Below are 22,075 nucleotides of genomic sequence, written 5' to 3'. Positions count from 1 at the left end.
ATCATCATTATCATCATCAACTCACCTAGAGAGCTGCACTCCAGGATATTCTCCAAATACCTGACCATTGCTTCAACATCACTGTCCTAGAGAGAAAGACAATCATTGTGATTGTTAGCGTTTCTCATCCTGCTCACTGAATGGATACAGCAGGGCAGAAAACTGGGAATTTGTTTGTTCTGAGCTGTTTTCCACATTTTCTTCTTTAGCAATATGAAGATTTATTTGCAATCAAACATTAGACTCTTACTTGCCCCAGTGCGTGCTGACAGATCAGAGTTCCTCAGTATGCAGGATGAACAGAAATCAGCGTGGTCTAGGGGAAAGATCATGGGCTTCGGAGGCAGAGGACCTGGGTTCTAATCTCAGCTCTGCCACTTGTCTACTGTGTGACCTTGGGCAAGTCACTTCACTTCTCTGTGCCTCAGTTCTCCGGTTCTCCCTCCTACTTAATAATAAAAATAATAATAATGGCATTTATTAAGCGCTTACTATGTACAAAGCACTGTTCTAAGCGCTGGGGAGATTACAAGGTGATCAGGTTGTACCACGGCGGGCTCACAATCTTAATCCCCGTTTTACTGATGAGGTAACTGAGGCACAGAGAAGTGAAGTGACTTGCCCAAAGTCACACAGCTGACAACTGGCGGAGCCAGGATTTGAACCCATGAACTCTAACTCCAAAACACATGCTCTTTCCACTGAGCCACGCTGCTTGGACTGTGAGCCCCACGTGGGACAGAGACTGTGCCCAACCCAATTAACTTGTATCTACTGTAGCTCTTAGAACAGTGTTTGACACATAGTAAGCACTAAACAAATAACATAAAAAAATACAAACTCCAATTAGTTCCAACCATCCGATACAGGGCTAACGCGATCTGGAGAAATTGACACTTCATAATTAGACCACCATTTTAATGTTTGTGGTTATGTCCATTAGGAATTAACACTATACATTTCACCTCTCAATTTTAAATCATCGAGGCAAGGTAGGAGGGGGGAAGGTGATCGAGTGCTTTAAGGCATTTCCATTTGATGGGGAGGTGAATGGGGAAGCACTGGAGGTTCTTGAAGAGTGGGGAAAACTTGGACTGAAAGGTTTTTAGAAAAATAATCCAGGCAGCAGAGTGACGTAAGGATGGAGTGGGGAAAGAGAGGAGGCAGGGAGGTCAATGAAGAGGCTGATGCAGAGAAGCAGTGTGGCTCAGTGGGAAAGGGCAAGGGCTTTGAAGTCAGAGGTCATAGGTTCAAATCCTGACCCCGCCAATTGTCAGCTGTGTGACTGTGGGCAAGTCACTTCACTTCTCTGTGCCTCAGTTACCTCATCTGTAAAATGGGGATTAAGACTGTGAGCCCCCCGTGGGACAACCTGATCACCTTGTAACCTCTGCAGAGCTTAGAACAGTGCTTTGCACATAGTAAGCGCTTAATAAATGCCATTATTATTATTATTAAGGTAGGCTAGAGTAATTGCTTGGCTAATCATTGTAGTAGTTTGGATGGAGAGGAAAGGGTGAATTTTAGAGAGGCTGTAAAGATAGAATCAACAGGATTTGATGAAAGTCTGAATATGTGGACTGAGTGGGAGAGACGTCCTGGTTCTCATCTGGCTGCACTTGGGGTGAAACACAAAAGACATCGGGAATGGGCAACTCTTGCTCATGGGGCCCTAACACTTAAAATGCTTGAAACTCAAACCTCTGACCTCCATATGTTTGACCCGGGATAAACAATAAAGAAGTGCACACATGAAGGAGCACAGAAAAATTGGAGTTCTTATGGCATTCTCCTCAACCTAGAACTTAGTGATTAAAGATGCTCTGGGAAGAAGGAAAGTAGTTTGGCACTTTCATTACCATCACTAGAGGGGCATGTATGCTAAATACCAGCTCTGAGTATCACAGTCAATCACATTGGGAAGGATAGCCAATGTCAGAGACTGGGTTAATTTAGCTATTAAAATTCAAAACGATCTCCGGATTTTTCTAGCATCCTATTTGTAACTTACCTCATTGAAAGATGGCTACTGTCTCGCTTCTGATGGAGGTTAATAGGAAAGGGAGAGATTTCGCACTCAAATTACAACTGCCTGAGCTCTTTTCTTATCTTGCTTCATGTTCTATGGACATCTGGATGTTAGGATGGCATTTCCAAGGGTCTCATTCTTGATCATTCTGAACCGCAGAACACTAATTTATGGCACCAGAGCAACAATGTACTAAGCGATATATTAAAAGTCTGAAAGAGTGACTATGCCATCCTCGGCACCTTACTCACAGGAAATAACGGGCATTGGGAAGAGGCTGGTTCAGTAGATGTACACATATGTTCGACTGGTGACATGAGCGGATAGGAATCGCTGCATTTCACCTTTCTGCTAACGCTGAATATTGATATCCATTCACCTTGAGTATTCTTGTACAGAGAACCTTAATTGATACAATGTGTGCAATGATACAAATGGATGTGATAGCCAAATGAAACTGTGTACACTTGAATGCTAAATCAATCTCTGAAAAAGGCTGTACAAGACCCAGAATTTTGGTATTTTAGCTCACTTCCCATATAAGCCTGAGGAAGTGAGCTTTTCCCTTGATTACTGAACTGCATTATTTAAAGATCTCAAATTATATGCCAGACCACTGCAACTTTACTATTTAAGCATTTCCTTTTCCAGGTATTCTTCTTCCCAGTGTCTTCTTCCCTTTACCTATAAGTGATTGTGTGTCTGCCTCCCACTTTACACTGTAAAATCCTCCAAGGCAAGTATTTTATCTCCTTTCTCTATTGTACTATCCCAAATGCTTAGTACCATGCTCTGCACACAATATTTGCTCAGTGAATACTATTTATCGACTGACTGATAACTAGCTATTAACATCTGTAAAGCTACAGAATTAGGAATGGCCAATTTGCAAATGATATTATTTATGTTCTTCGCAGATTAAAACATTTTGACCTGATTAAACACAGAGATTACCCCAAATCTTCCATTTGATTGTTCAAATCAACAACAACAACATCAAAAAACCACCAGAAGGCTCGGTTAATATGGAGAGAGTCCCTTGGGCTTTGAGACTCATTAAAACAGTTTTGCAACCTGCCTTGCCAAATATACGTTTGCTGTGATCATCCTCAAAAACACAGCGTTTTGAATGCACAGCACATCCCACTGTTGTTTTCCTAGTCAACTTAATGCTGAGGCAATTAGCAAATCAGTATTTCTTGTGAAATGATGATGGATGCTCCACTGGGGACTCAGCAACTTGGAAAAGCAATTGTCCAACTGGTGAACAATGTTTTCTGCAAGCATCATTTAGTTGTACTAACAAACTGACAGACATTTGGGCCAAACTGGCAAAACCACCTCTTTGACTGTGTACTTGAAAACAGGATATACTTGCAAAAGCAGCAATTGTACAAAGTGTTCAGTGGTACAACGGGGTTACACCAATTCCAATTAGCACTCCATTCTAGCATTTACATTTGTTCCTGTAATTTCCCGAACTTTCCCCTCACAGATGGCACTATTAAATTAACCTTCCTGTCCCTAAAGCTTGCAAACTTGACATCACCTTCAACTCCTTTGTCGTCTAATTCTCTCATTCAGTCTTCTGCTAGATTCTGTTGGTTTTTCCTTCACAACATTTCCCGAATCCATCCCTTCCTCCCCTCCCACACAGCCACTACCTCAGTCCTAGCTCCAGACGAGACGATTCTATCAGCCTCCTCACTGGTATCCTTGCCTCTAACCTCTCCTTTCTCCGGACCCTTTTACGTAGCCCAGATCATTTTTCTAAAATATTACTCAGCACATATCTCTTCACCCCGAAACATCTCTTATGGCTACTCATTTCTCTCTGCACCAAGTCGAAACTCCTGCTTGAAACTGGTTTCAAGGCTCTCCACTGGGTTACTCTTTCTTACATTTCTGATCTCTTCACTGCCCCTTGAATAGTCTGAAATCTTACCCCCATCAGGAATCACTCAGTCCCTCCCTGAACTCATTTCAAGTGCTGTCACCCCAACAGCCATTTTAGCACTTAGGTAGCATTCACATATATGATTCACAAACTCTACCTACTTATTTATTCTCTTATCCATTTTTCCTGTTTCTTCCTTTCATTCATTCATTCAGTCATATTTATTGAGTGCTTACTGTGTGCAGAGCACTGTACTAAGCGCTTGGGAGAGTAAAATACAACAGTAAACTAAAACATTCTCTGCCCACAAGGAGCTTACAATCTAGACAGGGAGAGACAGACCTTAATACATTAATTACAGATATATACGTAAGTGCTGTGGGCTGGGATGGGGGAAGAACAAAGGGAGCCAGTCCTTTCACACTTGCTTATCCTCCCTCCATCTCCTACTAGCTATAAATAATTTGTGTATCTTCTCCATTAGATTGTAAGCTCCTTGAGGGCAAGGACCACTTGTCAGCTGTGTGACTTTAGGCAAGTCACTTAACTTCTCTGTGCCTCAGTTCCCTCATCTGTAAAATGGGGATTAAGACTGTGAGCCCCCCGTGGGACAACCTGATCAGCTTGTAACCTCCCCAGCGCTTAGAACAGTGCTTTGCACATAGTAAGCGCTTAATAAAATCCATTAAAAAAAAAAAAGGACAATGTCTTTCACCTCTCGGTACTTAAATACAGTGCTTGGCATCGTAGACACACAAATACTAATGCTTGATTAATGACAGAGATGTTTCGAAAAGAGCTAGAAGCGACTGACATACACCCTGTGTGTATGTAAACCTTGTCATTGCTAATTCATTTGCTACACAGCGTGGCTCAGTGGAAAGAGCACGGGCTTGGGAGTCAAAGGTCATGGGTTCTAATCCCAACTATGCCACTTGTCAGCTGTGTGACTTTGGGCAAGTCCCTTCACTTCTCTGTGCCTCGGTTCCCTCATCTGTAAAATGGGGATGAAGACTGTGAGCCCCATGTGGGACAACCTGATGACCTTGTATCCCCCCAGCGCTTAGAACAGTGCTTGGCACATAGTAAGCGCTTAACAAATACCAACATTATTATTATTACACCTATGTCTTTGAGAATCTGCCCACTATTGCAGTAGCAATGGTATTTACTAAGCACCTGAATTCAGTGCGCTGTTATGAGCACTTGAGAGAGACAAGAGGAGTATAATACACAGTCCCGACAAGGAGCTTACACTCTAACAGGGGACAGATTAGAACAGTGCTCAGCACTTAGAACAGTGCTTTGCACATAGTAAGCGCTTAACAAATACCATTATCATCATTTATATTTATACAACTGTACACACAGGTGTTCAGGATGGAGATATGTATGTACGTGTGTGTGTGTTTGTACACACATGAAAGAGTTGAAGGGCCGATTAGAATCAAGGAACTGATAATTAGTCGGGGAAGGCTTGTTTGAAGGCCGTGGGATTTCTGAAGGCTTTGAAGTTGAGGAGGACGGAGGTTGAGATGAGCTAGTGGAGAAACTGTGAGCAATGAGTTGGTGGTGGAAAAGATGAGAGTGGCATACAAGCAGGAGGTGGGCTTAGGAAGAATGAAGAATGTGAGCAGGGAAATAGGGAATGAAGAGAGCTAAAAGTAAAGTGGAGTGAGCTGCTAGTCTTAAAGCTAGTGGTATCCATTGCTTGATACAGTGAGCGATGGGCAGCCATTGGAAAATTTTGAGAAGCAGGAAGCTGTGTACCAAGTGACATGTGAGGAAGATGGTTCAAGCAGCAATAGGGAGTGTGGACTGAGAGGTGGAAAGGTTGGAGGCAGGGAGTTGGTGAGGAGGCCAAATCAATAGTTCCATGGTGATATAACCAGTGCATGAATGAGAGGATTGGCTGCATGAGTGGAGAGGATGGGACAGACTGGTGACATATTTCTGAGGAGAACAAATCAACAATATTTGGAGGTAGGCTGAATGTGAAAGCAGGAGAAGGGTGAGGCGTCAAAGATGATACCAAGATGTGACCTTGGGCAAGTCACTTAACTTCTCTGAGCCTCAGTTACCTCATCTGTAAAATGGGGATTAAGACTGTGAGCCCCACGTGGGACAACCTGATCAATTTGTATCCCCCCAGCACTTAGAACAGTGCTTTGCACATAGTAAGCGCTTAATAAATGCCACCACTGTTATCATTATTACTATTATTATTACCAAGGCTGAATTCTATTCAAGGAGAGCAAATGCACACCAGTCCCGTCTCCCTATTGCAGTTGTTTCTCAGAAGTTTTCTGCCCTTCCACATTAAGACTGTTTTTTTCCATTCCTTTGAGACATACGCTCGGTGCTCCCAACTTGTGAACCCCATTTTATTTCACCGTATAGTGGATACTGCTACCATCCATTTTCCTCATATATCCCACCCAGAAAAGCTATAATGCTATGATACTGCCTCAGAGCTGATAAGCTAAGAGTGATTCTCAGCCTTATTATCTGATCTTTCCAGGCATTCATCATCAGTACTATTTACTGAACACTTAATTAGGTGCAGAGCATTGTACTATGCAGAGCATTGTACTGTGTGCTTTGAAGAGTTCACTAATGGCAGACAACCCTCAAGGATCTTACAACCTAGAGCAAGAGAGGCAGACACTTTGATAATTTACAGTTAGGAGGAGGAAGGAAAAGGGAATAAAGGATTAATGAAATAAGGTATAAGTTGCTTAGGTTATCAGGGCAAAAATTTCTAAGTGGTTATGAGTACTCAGGGTGGAGGTGACATTGGAAGTGCTAAAGTGGTTGGAGAGGGGATTTTACCTGGGGGGATTAAAAAATAACCAGGGAAGACCTCCTGGAAGAGATGTCATTTCGGAAGGGGTCTGAGGATGGGGAGAGCTATGGTCTTGGATTTGAGGTAGGGAAGGAGTTCAAGACATGGGGAAGGACGTGAGCAAGAGGCTGAAGGCAAGAGAAATGAGAATGAGGCAGAGTAAGTTAACTTCAGAATCTTGGTTTTCTTCCACTTTCTGTCAATCTGTTGTGCTGCAGTGACTTCTGTGAAGTAGTTTATAATCCATTCATGTCTTCTGGAATGCATGTATTGAGAGTACAGCCATCAGCACACAGTGGCTTGTAATTAACGGTTTCAGGAACCTTCAATGATACCAGTAGTTCATTCAATCGGAAGAGTTTCCTAGTAGATTGGAAACAATCGCTACACTAGCTTCCTAGTCCCTTACTATGACTCTGCTGTATATGCTTTACTCATTTGTAACTTCTAAATATTTGTAGACAGAAAGGGAGAATTTACTTCATCACAGGGGAAAGCTTTCTGTGTGGACTTTTACTAATGATGGTATTTGTTACGCACTTACGATGTGCAAAGCACTGTTCTAAGCGCTGGGGGGATTCAAGGTGATCAGGTTGTCCCACAGGGGGCTCCCAGTCTTAATCCCCATTTTACAGATGAGGGAACTGAGGCCCAGAGAAGTTAAGTGACTTGCCCAAAGTCACACAGCTGACAATTGGTGGTGCCGGGATTTAAACCCCTGACCTATGACTCCAAAGCCCGTGCTCTTTCCACTGAGCCACGCTGCTTCTCTATTAGACCTGCAGCCTCAAATTTTTTTTAAAAAAATGAGTTCCCCAAATAGGCATAATCCCCTCCTCATTTTTTTTAATCAATTCCAAATCTTCCTCTTCCTGCCACTCCTTCTATTGTGCCTTTTCTCTCTAGCTTCTGGTAACAAAGTAACTTGCTTGCAGCAAATAGCGTCCCTCTCAGCATGTGGGCCAGGGCTGATTTTCACGGCTGCACTAATGAGGAGCATTTTGAAACTATTCCAGACACTGAAAACTGCAGATAAACTATGATTCTTTATCAGTGATGATACTTTCCTATTAGCTATCTTCCCCTTGGAACAACATGCCTCCTGCTGAGCAATACTGGTCAGATCCATGACAGACAAAGTTCCAGAGCTAAGGCAGCCACCCCAGAAAATGCATACTGTCATACTGTTCTGACCATTATGCCTAGCTTCAGAGATTTCTTCAAGCCAAACGATCTCTTCTTGACAGCCTATAGTGGGAGTGGGATGGGGGGCAGTGAGAAGGGAGGCAGAGCGCAGCATTTAACTTCTCTGCCATCACCTCTCTCATTACTGCTTTCTAGGTTTCCCACAGCCATAGACAAGCCACAAAGTGACCTCATCGCATACAGCCTGCTCAAAAGTATGGCCCTCATTCTGAATCCTAAAGCTCGATCTCATTAGCTCCCAAGACCAATGCTGATTTACATCCATTAACCACAGGGAGCTAGAAGCCATTATTCAGCAGCCGACCGGACAAGTGAGCAGAGCTGATTTATCCTGAACAGATTTGTCCTGAAACCAGTCATTTATTTGGGTCTTCTCACCTCCCTCGGGGGTCCTAAAAACCTCCTGAAGAAAGGGTTTCAAAGGGTGGGTAGTGTGGGGAGAACAGAACCTCATCTTTGTAAAATGAGACTCGCAATAAGCCTCTCTGTCACCTATAACATTACAACATCTCAAACTGTCACAAACTTGTGAATTTCTCAGGCGTGCCTGTCAATCTGTCTAAATCTCACTTTCGGCCTCATTTACTCCGCTTTATTAAAAATTCTCTTTATATCTCCTGCTGTCTTCAGTTAATAACCAGGTAACAGGCCAATGATTCCAAAAAAAAATCTACTGATTGATGCTTAATGACAGAAGTTGGGGATAACTTGGACCGGGGTCAGATGAAAACTTGAGAGGCAGAGAAGACAAAACAAATAGAGGATACAGGAAACCAAGCAAACACGTAAACACGGAAGTGCAACCCAAAGGATTGTCTTTCCAACAGAGTGGCCTGGGCACTTCCAGCTGTCTTAATCCATAGGATCCCAGCAGGTCAGCGATCCTGTCCAAGTAAAATCAATCACTTGCCCTACAACATTTCTCTGATTCTTGATGAACAGATAGTTACTTCATAGAATCCTTGCTCAACAGTCAGAGTCAAGAAAGCATAGTGAAATTGGAGAGCCTATCAGGTTAACTTGAATAGGAGATTCATGCTCTAGAAGCTCAAAGCACAATTTCAACTCCTAAAAGTCCTTTTTTATTTGTCTTTCATCACAAAAAGTGCAATCACCTTTAGCTGCTAGAAGCCTACCGTGTCTTTTAAAATGAACAGTCCACATTTGGGAAACATAAGACATTGCCAACAGAACATTTTGGGACCTGAGACTCGAAAGGGAGAAAGACTGTGGGGGAATAGCCAGATAGGAATGCTATTCATTTCAGTACATGCATTTGGCACCAGAGTATAAGCATTACGCTTACTGTACGTTCCCAAGCATCTGGTCCGCTTCTCTACGGACTAAGTTGTAAGGGGAAGTTATTTCCTTTCCAAGTACAAGTTTGTCATATTTTAGATTTATCGGTGTGGGCGTTAAGTTTGATAAGTGAGTTATAAACTAGTATAGACAAAACATTTGGTGCAACACACTTTCCGTAACTCGGAAGTTCTGCTGATCGCTTCTTTATACTTTGCTTATAATAGTCTCTCAGTTTCTCCTTAAACCAGATCTATCCTACATCAATAATTCTTTTCACAGTACCCCTGAAGGTACATGCTTAGTCTTGCTGTCTGTAGAGTGACTCATTCACTGTCAAATGGAAAAAAAACTTGAGTAACCTCACTAGCAGAGGTCAAATCAATCCATACAGTGTATGATGGGTATAGCGGAGTTAGCGGAATATGGCTCATGATGAGAAGGGTGCAAGGCTCAACCCTAGGGAGGAAGGGGGTTGTAGGAGCCTGGAGAAAAAAGGACAATCCACTGTATGTTCTTACACCACCAACTTGTCTCCTTCCTCACCAGATAAGTGGTTATTGGGACATGTGGCCTGAACAGATAGGGTCAACTGTTGTCTGGTCTTTGTTAGAATATAAATCCACTAGCTGTAAATTTTTGGATCTCCACTCACACAGTCTTTGTGGGTTCACCTGGAAAAATTAGGGTTTAAGATTTATTCCAACATTTCTGAAGACTGCACTCACCTGTTGATTTGCTATAACTGTCTGGGATGTTTCATAGTCCACCATTTCTTCCTGAATTTTCTCTTCCACTTCCTCCTCACTCTCTTCAGAACAGGAATCAAACACGTCATCATAATATTCTTCCGCTACAAGGGGATCTTCAGGAATTTCTGGAATGAAACCATAACTTAATGATTAGGAACTGGGAAGGTGAATGCCATTTTCATGGAGTTAAGGAAACAGAAGTATAAACAAGACAGTCTACTGTTGGTGCTTAGAAATGAGTTGGAGCTCAGTCTTAGCTTTCTAAGAAAATCCAGAGCAATGTAATTTTTCATTAAAGTGAATGATTAGTGAAAAGGAGGAAACTACTTTTGTGTTTGAAAGTTCAGGGAAAGCAAGAGCATAAAACAATTTTGAAAATTCTACTGGAAAATACTTCCATTTAAAAAAGAAAGCTTATTTCAAGGGAAGGGACCAAGGAAGCAAAGGTGTTCCAGCATTGCAATAACTACTGTTATATAATGTCTACGTGTTCTCAGGCCAAACAGTCCAAGTGGAGTTGGGTCAAGGTTCTAGCTAAGAATCAAATCAAAAATGTTAAAGGTGAGCACACATAAATAGGTCAAAATGCTAGAGGTGACATTTTAGAAGTGAAAAATTATTTGGTTTCATAAATCTAGAGCAGATTCTATGAAGTTTTCTGAGGCACAAAAGTTAGCTAGCTCTTAAACATAGTAGGTTCAATCCTTATCCATTCAGCAGAATGCTTATAAAAAATTAATGATAAAAAGTACGTGTTTGTTTATATCAGGTAAGAGTTACATAACTTGTTTGATGTTTTAATATTAATAATTTTAAAAAGTTGACACTTAAAATAACACTTTTATCTAAGGCTGTCCAAAGTGCATTGCCATCAAGTACAGTGACAGCATCCACACTTTGCTACTGGAAGAGAAAGGTAGATGGATGGAGGGAAGTTGAAGAAGAGAGATTATCAGCGGTTTAAAAAAAAACACTCTGCAAATCGTCGAGGCAGAACTCAAGACCAAGCTTAGTTAACCATCTTAACCAATTAACCACCTCCCTTCCTTAATTTCTAATCTCAGCTCTGCAGCTAACTCATTATGTGACGTGCAAATCTCTTCACCTGTCACTGCGTTACCCAATTTTTCCAAAGGGTTGCTCATGAAAACCTCATGGGGTTCCTTTAGAATAACTGTGGAGCCCTGGGAGAATATAAATCTGGAAAGGCTGCTAAACACGATCTCAACTCAAGTAAGAAATTGTCTAGAAAAATGCACTGTGCAGAAAGAAGATGCAAAATCCCTTCTTTGTGTCTGATTATCTTTCCCTAGCCCCCTCAATGTCACCACCATATGTTGGCATGGCCAGTCAAATTAAACAGCCCTGCCTTACAGAGGGGATTTCTGTCTACAAGAAAAGTTCAAAGAAGTGTAAAGCTCCTGGGATTGTGCTTGTCAAATGGGCAGGAGTGTGTTTTTTATGGGCAGCAAGTGATCACTTGTTTGCACTAACAGTCAATTTGGCCTGTGAGGGAAAATGCTCTTTGATAAATAGCTTTAATTTCCTCTTACCCTGGAGTCAGACGAATAACCGATGCCTCAGTGTGGCATTCTGGAATTCCCATACTCTGAGTAGGCAATGACTGAATATGTTTACCAAGAAAACCAACGATAACTGCCCAGGGCATGCACTACAACTGATCCAGCTCACCACAGAACAAAAAGAGAAAAGATCAACCATCGCACTGTCCGAAAGATTCTCTTTTCAGATACTCTCCGGTTAAAAAGATAATGAAGCTCATCCATGGCTTGCCGGATGAAAAGGCTTGCTCTTTATTATAGGCTCTATTACTCTGACAGAAATAATATCTCACCTGCATATCTTTCTCCTGAAAAGCTCTGATCACTTTCCACTTTCAAACAATCTGCTAAAACCTTACTCAATCATATCATCAGGTATTATTTTTGACAGGTATTATGATCCCCATTTTGATGGCAGTAACAAAGAGACAGAAAGAATCAGTGACGGGCCCAAATTCATCCAAGCTGGGGGAACTGGGACAAAAAAAGTCCAAGTCTCCTGACTCTCCAGTCCAGGACTCTTCCCACTGTGGTCATAGTATTTTATGGACACCTTTGAAGTTCATAGCAATTTACCCATAAACACATTCATCTACTCATCTGATCTGGGCAGCAATGCAAAGCATGGGCTGGAGAGGGAAAAAGACTGAGGAGGGAAAGCTTGAAGTCATGCTAGGATATGACAGGCCCCTGGACAAGCTTGGTAACCACTTGGATGGAAAGGAATGGGCTGATTATGGTAACACTGGGGAGGAAGAACCAGAAAGATTTGGGGACCGACTGAAAATCGGGGTTGAAAGAGAGGAAGGCATAAAAGAAATGCCAAGGTTGAGGGCTTTAGAAACTAGTAGGATGGTGTTGATAACTGTGAAAGGAAGGTTAGGTAGGTGGAGGAGAGGATTTAGGAGGGCAGATGTGGAATTCAGTTTTGGTCTTAATGACTTTAAGTTGCCAGTGGTACATAAAGACATCCTGGAGGTAGAAGGAAATGCAAGATTACCAAGGAGAGAAGTAGATTTGGGAGACAGTTGAAGCCATGGGCATAGATGACCTCCCCAGACAGGTGAGAGCAGAACTTAGAAGAGAAGGGGATCCAGAACTGAGCCACGAAGGAAACTCATTTTTAGGGAGTGGAAGAGGGAGGAAGAGCTGGGAAAAGAGACTGAGAAGGACGACAAAGAGGTAAAAGGAGAAGTAGGAGAGGACTCTGTCAGAAAAACCAAGTGCTTCCAGAAGAAGGGAATGATCCACAGTGATCCAGGCAGCCAAGAGGTTGGGGAGGATTATGATGGAGTGAAGACCATCAGATTGGGCAAAGAGAAGGTCACTGATGACCTAGGAGAGAGTGGTCTCAGTGGAGTGAAAGAGGTAGAAACTGGATTGTTATGGGTCACGAAGAGAGTTGGAGGACAGGATTTGGAAGAAGTGGGTGAATACAACCCATTGGAGAAGTTTGGACAGGGATAGAAGAAGAGATGTATTGCCTACGTGGACTTAAGTGGGTCAGGTTTGGCACCATTCCACGTTCCAAAAGATGTACAGTGACTAACAACACAGTCAAAGTTACTGCTTACTGGAACATGGTTGCAGTAAAAGCGAATTCAAAGTACTGACTTGTTTCCAGTTGTTAAATGATCATAGAGTATGTTTCTTCTGATTCCAACAATTCCACCATATTAATATTTCACCACCTTCCAAGAGCTTCATAGAGCAGAAGAGCCATGCAGTTATTAGCATAATGGGAAATTAAATTGCACTTTGCATATTAAGACACCTGCTCCTCCAGTGCAGAGTATGATGGAAACTTGGTTGTGGGGGAAGAAAATTCCAGTTTTCCCCACAGTGTGGGTTTATCAGGAAAGTGTGAATTTGACGGAGAAAAGTGTCAGGGTGTCTGTCAGCAGATCCTTTTTTGTTAGAACAAGCAGAGAAGCATGTCATTACCCAAGGCAGGAAATTATAAAGTTTAAAACGGAAAAGAGGAAGCATTTGTGGAAGTCAATCTTAATGCTGACACCTTACTTTATGTACACGCCAGTTTTGAAATTAGCACCAAGGATCCTGACAATCAACCTTTCCTGCCAAAACTTACTTTCTTTCAGAATCCACTGAAGTGACCCCTTGTAATAATTGAAGGAAAAAAAACTCATCATCCTTCCCTCAGAGCAGTGCCATGTTAACCAGCCCTGTTGGCCTGGTGATAAGAAATTTTTGGGACCTACAAATGGTGTGTGATATCATTAGATATCCCTGCATATGATGACATTGAAGCTGTCATCCTGGCTTCACTTTTTCTCATCCTGAGAGGATCGGTGGTGTCTTCTTTTCATTCATTCATTCAATCGTATTTATTGAGTGCTTACTGCATGCAGAACACTGTACTAAGCGCTTGGAAAGTACAATTCAGCAATAAAGAGAGACAATCCCTGCCCACAATGGGCGTACAGTCCTGAGGGGGGAGAATCTGAGGGACAAATCAATCAATCAATCAATCAATCGTATTTATTGAGCGCTTACTATGTGCAGAGCACTGTACTAAGTGCTTGGGAAGTACAAATTGGCATCACATAGAGACAGTCCCTACCCAACAGTGGGCTCACAGTCTAAAAGGGGGAGACAGAGAACAGAACCAAACATACCAACAAAATAAAATAAGTAGGATAGAAATGTACAAGTAAAATAAATAAATAAATAAATAAATAAATAAATAGAGTAATAAATATGTACAACCATATATACATATATACAGGTGCTGTGGGGAAGGGAAGGAAGTAAGACGGGGGGATGGAGAGGGGGACGAGGGGGAGAGGAAAGAAGGGGCTCAGTCTGGGAAGGCCTCCTGGAGGAGGTGAGCTCTCAGCAGGGCCTTGAAGGGAGGAAGAGAGCTAGCTTGGCGGATGGGCAGAGGGAGGGCATTCCAGGCCCGGGGGATGACGTGGGCCGGGGGTCGATGGCGGGACAGGCGAGAGCAAGGTACAGTGAGGAGATTAGTGGTGGAGGAGCGGAGGGTGCGGGCTGGGCAGTAGAAGGAGAGAAGGGAGGTGAGGTAGGAGGGGGCGAGGTGATGGACAGCCTTGAAGCCCAGGGTGAGGAGTTTCTGCCTGATGCGCAGATTGATCGGTAGCAATTGGAGGTTTTTGAGGAGGGGAGTAATATGTCCAGAGCGTTTCTGGACAAAGATAATCCGGGCAGCAGCATGAAGTATGGATTGAAGTGGAGAGAGACACGAGGATGGGAGATCAGAGAGAAGGCTAGTGCAGTAGTCCAGACGGGATAGGATGAGAGCTTGAATTAGCAGGGTAGCAGTTTGGATGGAGAGGAAAGGGCGGATCTTGGCAATGTTGCGGAGCTGAGACCGGCAGGTTTTGGTGACGGCTTGGATGTGAGGGGTGAATGAGAGAGCAGAGTCGAGGATGACACCAAGGTTGCGGGCTTGTGAGACGGGAAGGATGGTAGTGCCGTCAACAGAGATGGGAAAGTCAGGGAGAGGACAAGGTTTGGGAGGGAAGACAAGGAGCTCAGTCTTCGACATGTTGAGCTTTAGGTGGCGGGCAGACATCCAGATGGAGATGTCCTGAAGGCAGGAGGAGATGCGAGCCTGGAGGGAGGGGGAGAGAGCAGGGGCAGAGATGTAGATCTGGGTGTCATCAGCGTAGAGATGATAGTTGAAGCCGTGGGAGCGAATGAGGTCACCAAGGGAGTGAGTGTAGATTGAGAACAGAATGTCTATGTATATGTATATCTATCTTTATTTATACACATTCATTCATTCAACTGTATTTATTGGGTGCTTGCTGTGTGCACAGCACTGTACTAAGCACTTGGGAGAGTATGATACAACAATGAACAGACACATCCCCTGCTCACAATGAGCTTCTATCTTGCTAATTAATGGAACTATTAACTAATACTAATGGGACTATTAGCATTTTGATCACAGGCACGTATTCAGCCCAGTTCTGCCTTTATCTGGTTAACACTGACCAAAAACACATACGTACCTAGCCATGTGAAGCATCCCTGCCCATCTACTCATTCACGGCAGTCTGTGCCCCACAAGAATATGATGAAAGAGTATGGGTGGTACTATACAGGCTATTATTACTATAATCAATTCTTCTACACAGGTTCTCAATCCTGTCTTCTCAAACCACCATTTCTGAAGTAAGATAATGATCTCCCATCATTATCATCTTGGATCTGAAAGTCGCAGCAAAGCCACACTTCTGGCTTTGCCAGAGAGGCCCTCTCAGCTCTATTCACTTCAGCAAAAAGGTCAAGTGATGGGGCATGGTGAAAAGGTGTCTGGGACAGCACAACAGAGTTGCCCTGGCTCTCTACATTTTGCTGTAACCATGATATTGGGCTGCCTCTTTCCATATATCTAATATTATAACAGAACTCATTAATAAATATTGAATTTAGAAGCGAAATGACAAGCGACTTGAGAAAACCAAAGGACTAATCTGAGGCATTCCTTTCTCCCCTGGGAAGTACCTATTTCTACACTAATATTTTTGAAAATTGGGGTTTTTTTTAGCTTAAAATTCTCTTGTTCTTTGAGGGAAATGATATGATTATGCTGAAAGAGAGTTGAAACAAAAAAGAAAACAAAAATCAAACTTTGATTTCTGACTTCCAGTTTTTGTTTTTGGAGTCTTTGGAGTTTTAGCCTCTCTTAGGGACCATTTCATGCATCAATCAATCAATCATATTTATTGAGCACTTACTGGATGCAGAGCACTGTACTAAGTGCTCGGGAAGTACAAGTTGGCAACATGTAGAGAGCCCAACAGTGAGCTCACAGTCTAGAAGGGGGAGACAGAGAACAAAACCAAACATATTAACAAAATAAAATAGAATAGATATGTACAAGCATCAGTGGGATGGGATGAGAGGATATGACAGAAGAGAATATTAGGATTAATTTAACAAGAATGGTTGCACAGAACTTCCCATGGTCCTTGAAAAGGAACAATTTGACAACTGTTGAGCTAATCATGAGGGAAGCTGGCTAAACTGGAGACCTGAATGTAACTCCTTCAAATGAGATTTCCCAAATCAACAGCATGAGAGGAATCTACTTCATTAGAACTTATTTACTTCCTCAGAACTCACTTACTTCCTCATTTTGTTAGGAAGCCAACAATTAAAGCTAAAGCAAATCACAGAGAATAGCTACCTAAAATCAGTTCTGGAAGATGCCTCTCCTTCTACACCTTCCACCATGTTGTACCCACTATGTGTTGGATCGACCATCTACCCCACGTCACTCTCTTCAGTGTCCAGGGAGGCAAGAGATGTTGGAAAGCTGCATCCCTTACAGATGGGATCTCCCCCCTTCTCCCTTGCCCCCTTCCCCCCCAGCTCCTCCCCATCCCCCCCCCCCCCCCCCCCTACCAGTAGTAACGGGGGCAGTATCCATCTCTGCAGGGAGAAGCCTTGTCCCACATTCACAATATCACTAATACCTGTCCACATGTTTTGTTTTGTTGTCTGTCTCCCCCTTCTAGACAGTGAGCCCGTTGTTGGGTAGGGACCGTCTCTATATGTTGCCAACTTGTACTTCCCAAGTGTTTAGTACAGTGCTCTGTGCACAGTAAGCGCTCAATAAATACAATTGAATGAATGAATGAATGAATCAGCCCTTTCCTGGCCATCCAAACTGCTACCACATTAATTCAAGCATTTATCCTACCCTATCTTGATTACTCTATCAGCCTCCTTGCTGACCTTCCTGCCTCTCCACTCCAGTCCATATTTCACTCTGCTGCCCAGATCATTTTTCTAAAAAAACATTCGGTCCATGGTTCCCCACTCCTCATGACCCTCCAGTGGCTGCTCATTCACCTCCATGTCAAACGGAGACTCCTTACCATTGGCTTTAAAGCCCTCAATCACCTTGTCCCCTTTTACCTCATCTTGCTACTCTCCTACTACAACCCCAGCCTGCAGATTTCGTTCCTCTAATGCCAAACTATTCACTGGACCTCCATCTCATCTATCTTGTTGCCCATAGCCTGACTCTTACCTGGTACTCCCTCCCTCTTCATACCTGAAAGATGATCACTCTATCCACCTTCAAAACGTCAAAACGTTACTAAAGCATATCTCCGAAGCCTTCCCCCAACTAAGACTCTTCTCCCACTCTTTTCTGTCACCCTTCCACTTGATTTGCACCCCTTTATTGCACCCCTCCCTCAGCCCTACAGCCTCATGTACCTATCTGTAATTTATTTATATCAATAAATACATTATTTATTTATCTGTCCTCTCTATATTTTAAGCTAGTTGTAAACAGGGAACATGTCTACCAACTCTGTTATATTGCACTCTCTCAAGCACTTTGTACAGTGCTCTGCAAGTATAAGTGCTCAATAAATACAACTGATTGATTGATTGATCAACAGGGGAAGGTATTGCAGCAGCTTGCCAACACAACTTTTGGTTCTTTGGAAAAGCTATGACTGTTAGACTAAGATCTGAGGAGCCTAAAACACTATCCCATTTAAAGTGACGTGCTGTCATTTTTGTCATGGTTAATTTATCAGTTTTTGCTCTGTTATTCTACCCTTATGTCCCAAATCCCTCCCTCCAGTTTTTAGACTGTTAGTTCCCTTTGGACCACCAAGGGTGCCTGAATCAATGTTACTCTAATTTCCCCAGCTCTAAGTGGGCAGCAGTGTGGCTCAGTGGAAAGAGCCTGGGTTTATGAGTTCAAATTCTGGCTCTGCCAATTGTCAGCTGTATGACTTTGGGCAAGTCACAACTTCTCTGTGCCTCAGTTACCTCATCTGTAAAATGGGGATTAAGACTGTGAGCGCCCCCCCCCCCCCCGCCCCGTGGGACAACTTGATCACTTTGTTACCTCCCCAGCGCTTAGAACAGTGCTTTGGACATAGTAAGTGCTTAATAAATGCCATCATTATTATTATTATTAAGTACGGTGGTTGACACAAAGTAAATATTTAACATAGGAAATAAACAGTAACCATCATCATCATCATACTGTAGAATTCTGGATCAGTGTAATTGTTCCTCCTTTACCAGTAGCTAAGAGGTAGTGTCACTTTCTGTGGGACGGAGACTGGGTTCGACCTGGTTAGCTTGTACCTACCCCAGTGCTTAGAACAATGCTAGACATATAATGAGTGCAGAACAAATACCATAATCATGATCACTTTCTTTCGGAATTGAACAGAAAGCACAGTCAGGGAAATATTTCTAAATATCAATTCTGCAAATATTGATTTGTTAATCTTGAATAAGAGTACTATCCCCACCCTCTCTTTGTGATGATGAAACTGAGCCAGAAAAGATGAAGCAAATAGGTTTAGAAGTCAGTCAGCAGTAGCGCCAGAAACGAAGCACCAGCTGTTTAAAAACCTCACTACCTGCTACATTACACTTCCTAATAATTACTACAGATTATTATTACAAACTACAGATTATTCACTGAAACTCAAAAGAAGGCAATGGGTAGTCAAAGTAATGATGATGTTGGTTAGGCGCTTACTATGTGCCAGGCACTGTACTAAGCGCTGGAATGGATACAAGCATATGGGGTTGGACACAGTCCCTGTCCCACATGGGGCTCACAGTCTCAATCCCCATTTTACAGATGAGGGAACTGAGGCCCAGAGAAGTAAAGTCACTTGCCCAAGGTCCCACAGCAGACAAGTCGGGATTAGAACCCATGACCTTCTGGTTCCCGGGCCTGGGCTGTAGCCACTACACCATGCTGCTTCTCAGCATCATCATCATCATCATCAATCATATTCATTGAGCGCTTACTATGTGCAGAGCACTGTACTAAGCGCTTGGGAAGTACAAATTGGCAATATATAGAGACAGTCCCTACCCAACAGTGGGCTCACAGTCTAAAAGGGGGAGACAGAGAACAAAACCAAACATACTAACAAAATAAAATAAATAGAATAGATATGTACAAGTAAAATAAATAAATAAATAAATAAATAGAGTAATAAATATGTACAAACATATATACATATATACAGGTGTTGTGGGGAAGGGAAGGAGGTAAGATGGGGGGGATGGAGAGGGGGACGAGGGGGAGAGGAAGGAAGGGGCTCAGTCTGGGAAGGCCTCCTGGAGGAGGTGAGCTCTCAGCAGGGCCTTGAAGGGAGGAAGAGAGCTAGCTTGGCGGATGGGCAGATGGAGGGCATTCCAGGCCCGGGGGATGACATGGGCCGGGGGTCGATGGCAGGACAGGCGAGAACGAGGTACGGTGAGGAGATTAGCGGCGGAGGAGCGGAGGGTGAGGGCTGGGCTGGAGAAGGAGAGAAGGGAGGTGAGGTAGGAGGGGGTGAGGTGATGGATAGCCTTGAAGCCCAGGGTGAGGAGTTTCTGCCTGATGCGCAGATTGATTGGTAGCCACTGGAGATTTTTGAGGAGGGGAGTAATATGCCCAGAGCGTTTCTGGACAAAGATAATGTCAGCATGGTCGCAACAGTGGGTAGCACAGCATTCTGCAAGGCATGATATCAATTCTACCCACCTTTCACACAACTCAACTCCTCCCACCTCACTGTGCGCACACACATACACACTCATAAATTTAGTTTGCTTCTTTCCCTCTGGAAAAGCATTATTCCAAATGGCCCTATGTTCACAGCTCCTTACGAAGAGTTGCCCTCCAAGGCTGTTGGGATAAACTCTAGTTTTCAACCACCACATCATTTGCAGGCACTCAAAGCTCTCACTAACACATTTGCCAAGTGAGACCTCGGGGCCAGATTCAGCACTGTGATGTACACGCACATCTATCACTGAAGTAAACAGGAACAGTTTGCAAACCCCAGAGCTGACTTTTGAACAAAACATTTTCAAACGGTTTTCTGGGGATTTTAAGTCGCACTTCTCACTGTCTGGAATGGAACTTGTAATTGGAAACCCACAACTATGAGTCAGAGATCTTTTTTTTAATCCTTAATCTATGCTTAATCAATAAGGAAAAAACAGATAGGCCTGGACATAAAGATTTCTTACTGTTTGGAGCCGCTATGGCTTTGGCCCAAGGTCAATTGAACAGTTCACCAATAATCATCCCGATTCCAGGATCTTTGCAAACGTTTTTTAAATTGCCTGGGATAGTCAGGTCTGCCCCTGCTAAACTGGGATATATGGTAAGACTTTGGTGACTATAATGTAAATTAGCACCTCAAAGCATTTTCCATTTGCAAAGTATGGGTGATGACTTTTAGAATGGTATTGGCAGGGATCTGGAGAGATCATAAGAACCCAATCTCATGGCTCCCCTACAAGTTCTCGTCAAGCCTGAAACCACTTTAGCTTTTAAGTCCAGGCAAAACAGATCCATACCGGGCAGTGGGGCTCTTTGACCACAGTTATCTACATTTTACAGCAGAGAAAACAGAGATACAAAGATGTTGAAAGCCTTTTGTCCTAACAGCTTGGCAAAATCTGATCAATATACACAATCAACGCATAAATGAATAATGAAATATTTTACAAATGACAATATAATAGGTGCTAGTTATGACTCAATTCTGACCACAAAAAGGGTTGTTTTCCTGAATGGAAGACTCTGAATCGAGTTCCTAGCCCAATAATGAAGGAGAGCTAATTGCTGCTCTGAACCTGTAAATCTAAATTTAAACCACAAGCATATCAAATTATTTTCAGTTGTGTGATCTGCCTACTTTTCCCACAGATATTTGCTGAGCTTTCTGATTTATGTAGATGGTTAGTCTTAGCTGAAACGGTATTCAGTGAGCAGCTACTGAATGCTGTACACTATACTCAGTACTTGAGGAGTACAACAGAAGCACAAGAAACGTTCGCTACCCACAAGGAGTTGATAGTCAATCAGAGGAGGCAGATAACATAAACCCAACTGTGTGTACACTATAATCTATGATGGAATAAACTCAGGTGATACCTAACACACTGCTGGGTCTTATTAAATGCTTTGCAATTGGAAAAGGATATGAGTCAAGAGATGATGACTATTTTAGAAGCAATTTGGTGAGGATGACATTTGTTTCAATCCCGTTAGATTGAAGCTATTTAAGATCATTATTCTGCTATAGTCATCCTGTGGGAACTCCAGAGTTTATGCCCTCCCAAAAAGGGAAATTGAATGGCAGTAAATCTTAGAAGGTCAAAGGTGAAAGTAAGAACAAATTATAAATCTGCTAGATGAGCCCTTGTGTCCTTTTTCTACATCAAACCAAACCCATAGCCAACTTGTATTTCCCAAGCACTTAGTACAGTGCTCTGCGCACAGTTAAGTGCTCAAAAAATACAACTGAATGAATGAATGAATTTAAGTGTGGGATGCCATTCCATTCACTTAATACCCAGGGATTACAAGCATGAATGACTAAGACATTGTGTTCTAGGACCTCAAAGACACAACGCAAACCCTTAAAATGCATTTGATAAAAGGGAGCAGCATGGCCTAATGGAAAGAACCCGGGCCTGGGAATCAGAGGACCTGGG

At 42.8% G+C, this 22,075-nt stretch overlaps 1 protein-coding gene across 5 annotated transcripts in view; it reads right to left on the bottom strand.

The window, feature by feature from the left end:
• NEK11 (NIMA related kinase 11) overlaps positions 1-22,075 on the bottom strand; it is a 191,261-nt gene that overhangs the window by 54,418 nt on the left and 114,768 nt on the right. For 4 of the 5 annotated variants that reach the window (XM_038769668.1, XM_038769679.1, XM_038769695.1 and 1 more), the window contains exons 13-14: positions 10,005-10,153; positions 26-86 (exon numbers count right to left, since the gene is read on the bottom strand). In XM_038769668.1, coding sequence (XP_038625596.1) covers positions 26-86; positions 10,005-10,153 — 210 coding nt within the window. The remainder of the gene's footprint in view (positions 1-25; positions 87-10,004; positions 10,154-22,075) is intronic. The other variant, XM_038769702.1, reaches the window with a different exon arrangement.

The sequence above is a fragment of the Tachyglossus aculeatus genome, chromosome 2, assembly GCF_015852505.1.
Source record: "Tachyglossus aculeatus isolate mTacAcu1 chromosome 2, mTacAcu1.pri, whole genome shotgun sequence".
Classification (NCBI taxonomy): Eukaryota; Metazoa; Chordata; class Mammalia; order Monotremata; family Tachyglossidae; genus Tachyglossus; species Tachyglossus aculeatus.
This window is presented reverse-complemented; position numbering and strand designations above follow the sequence as displayed.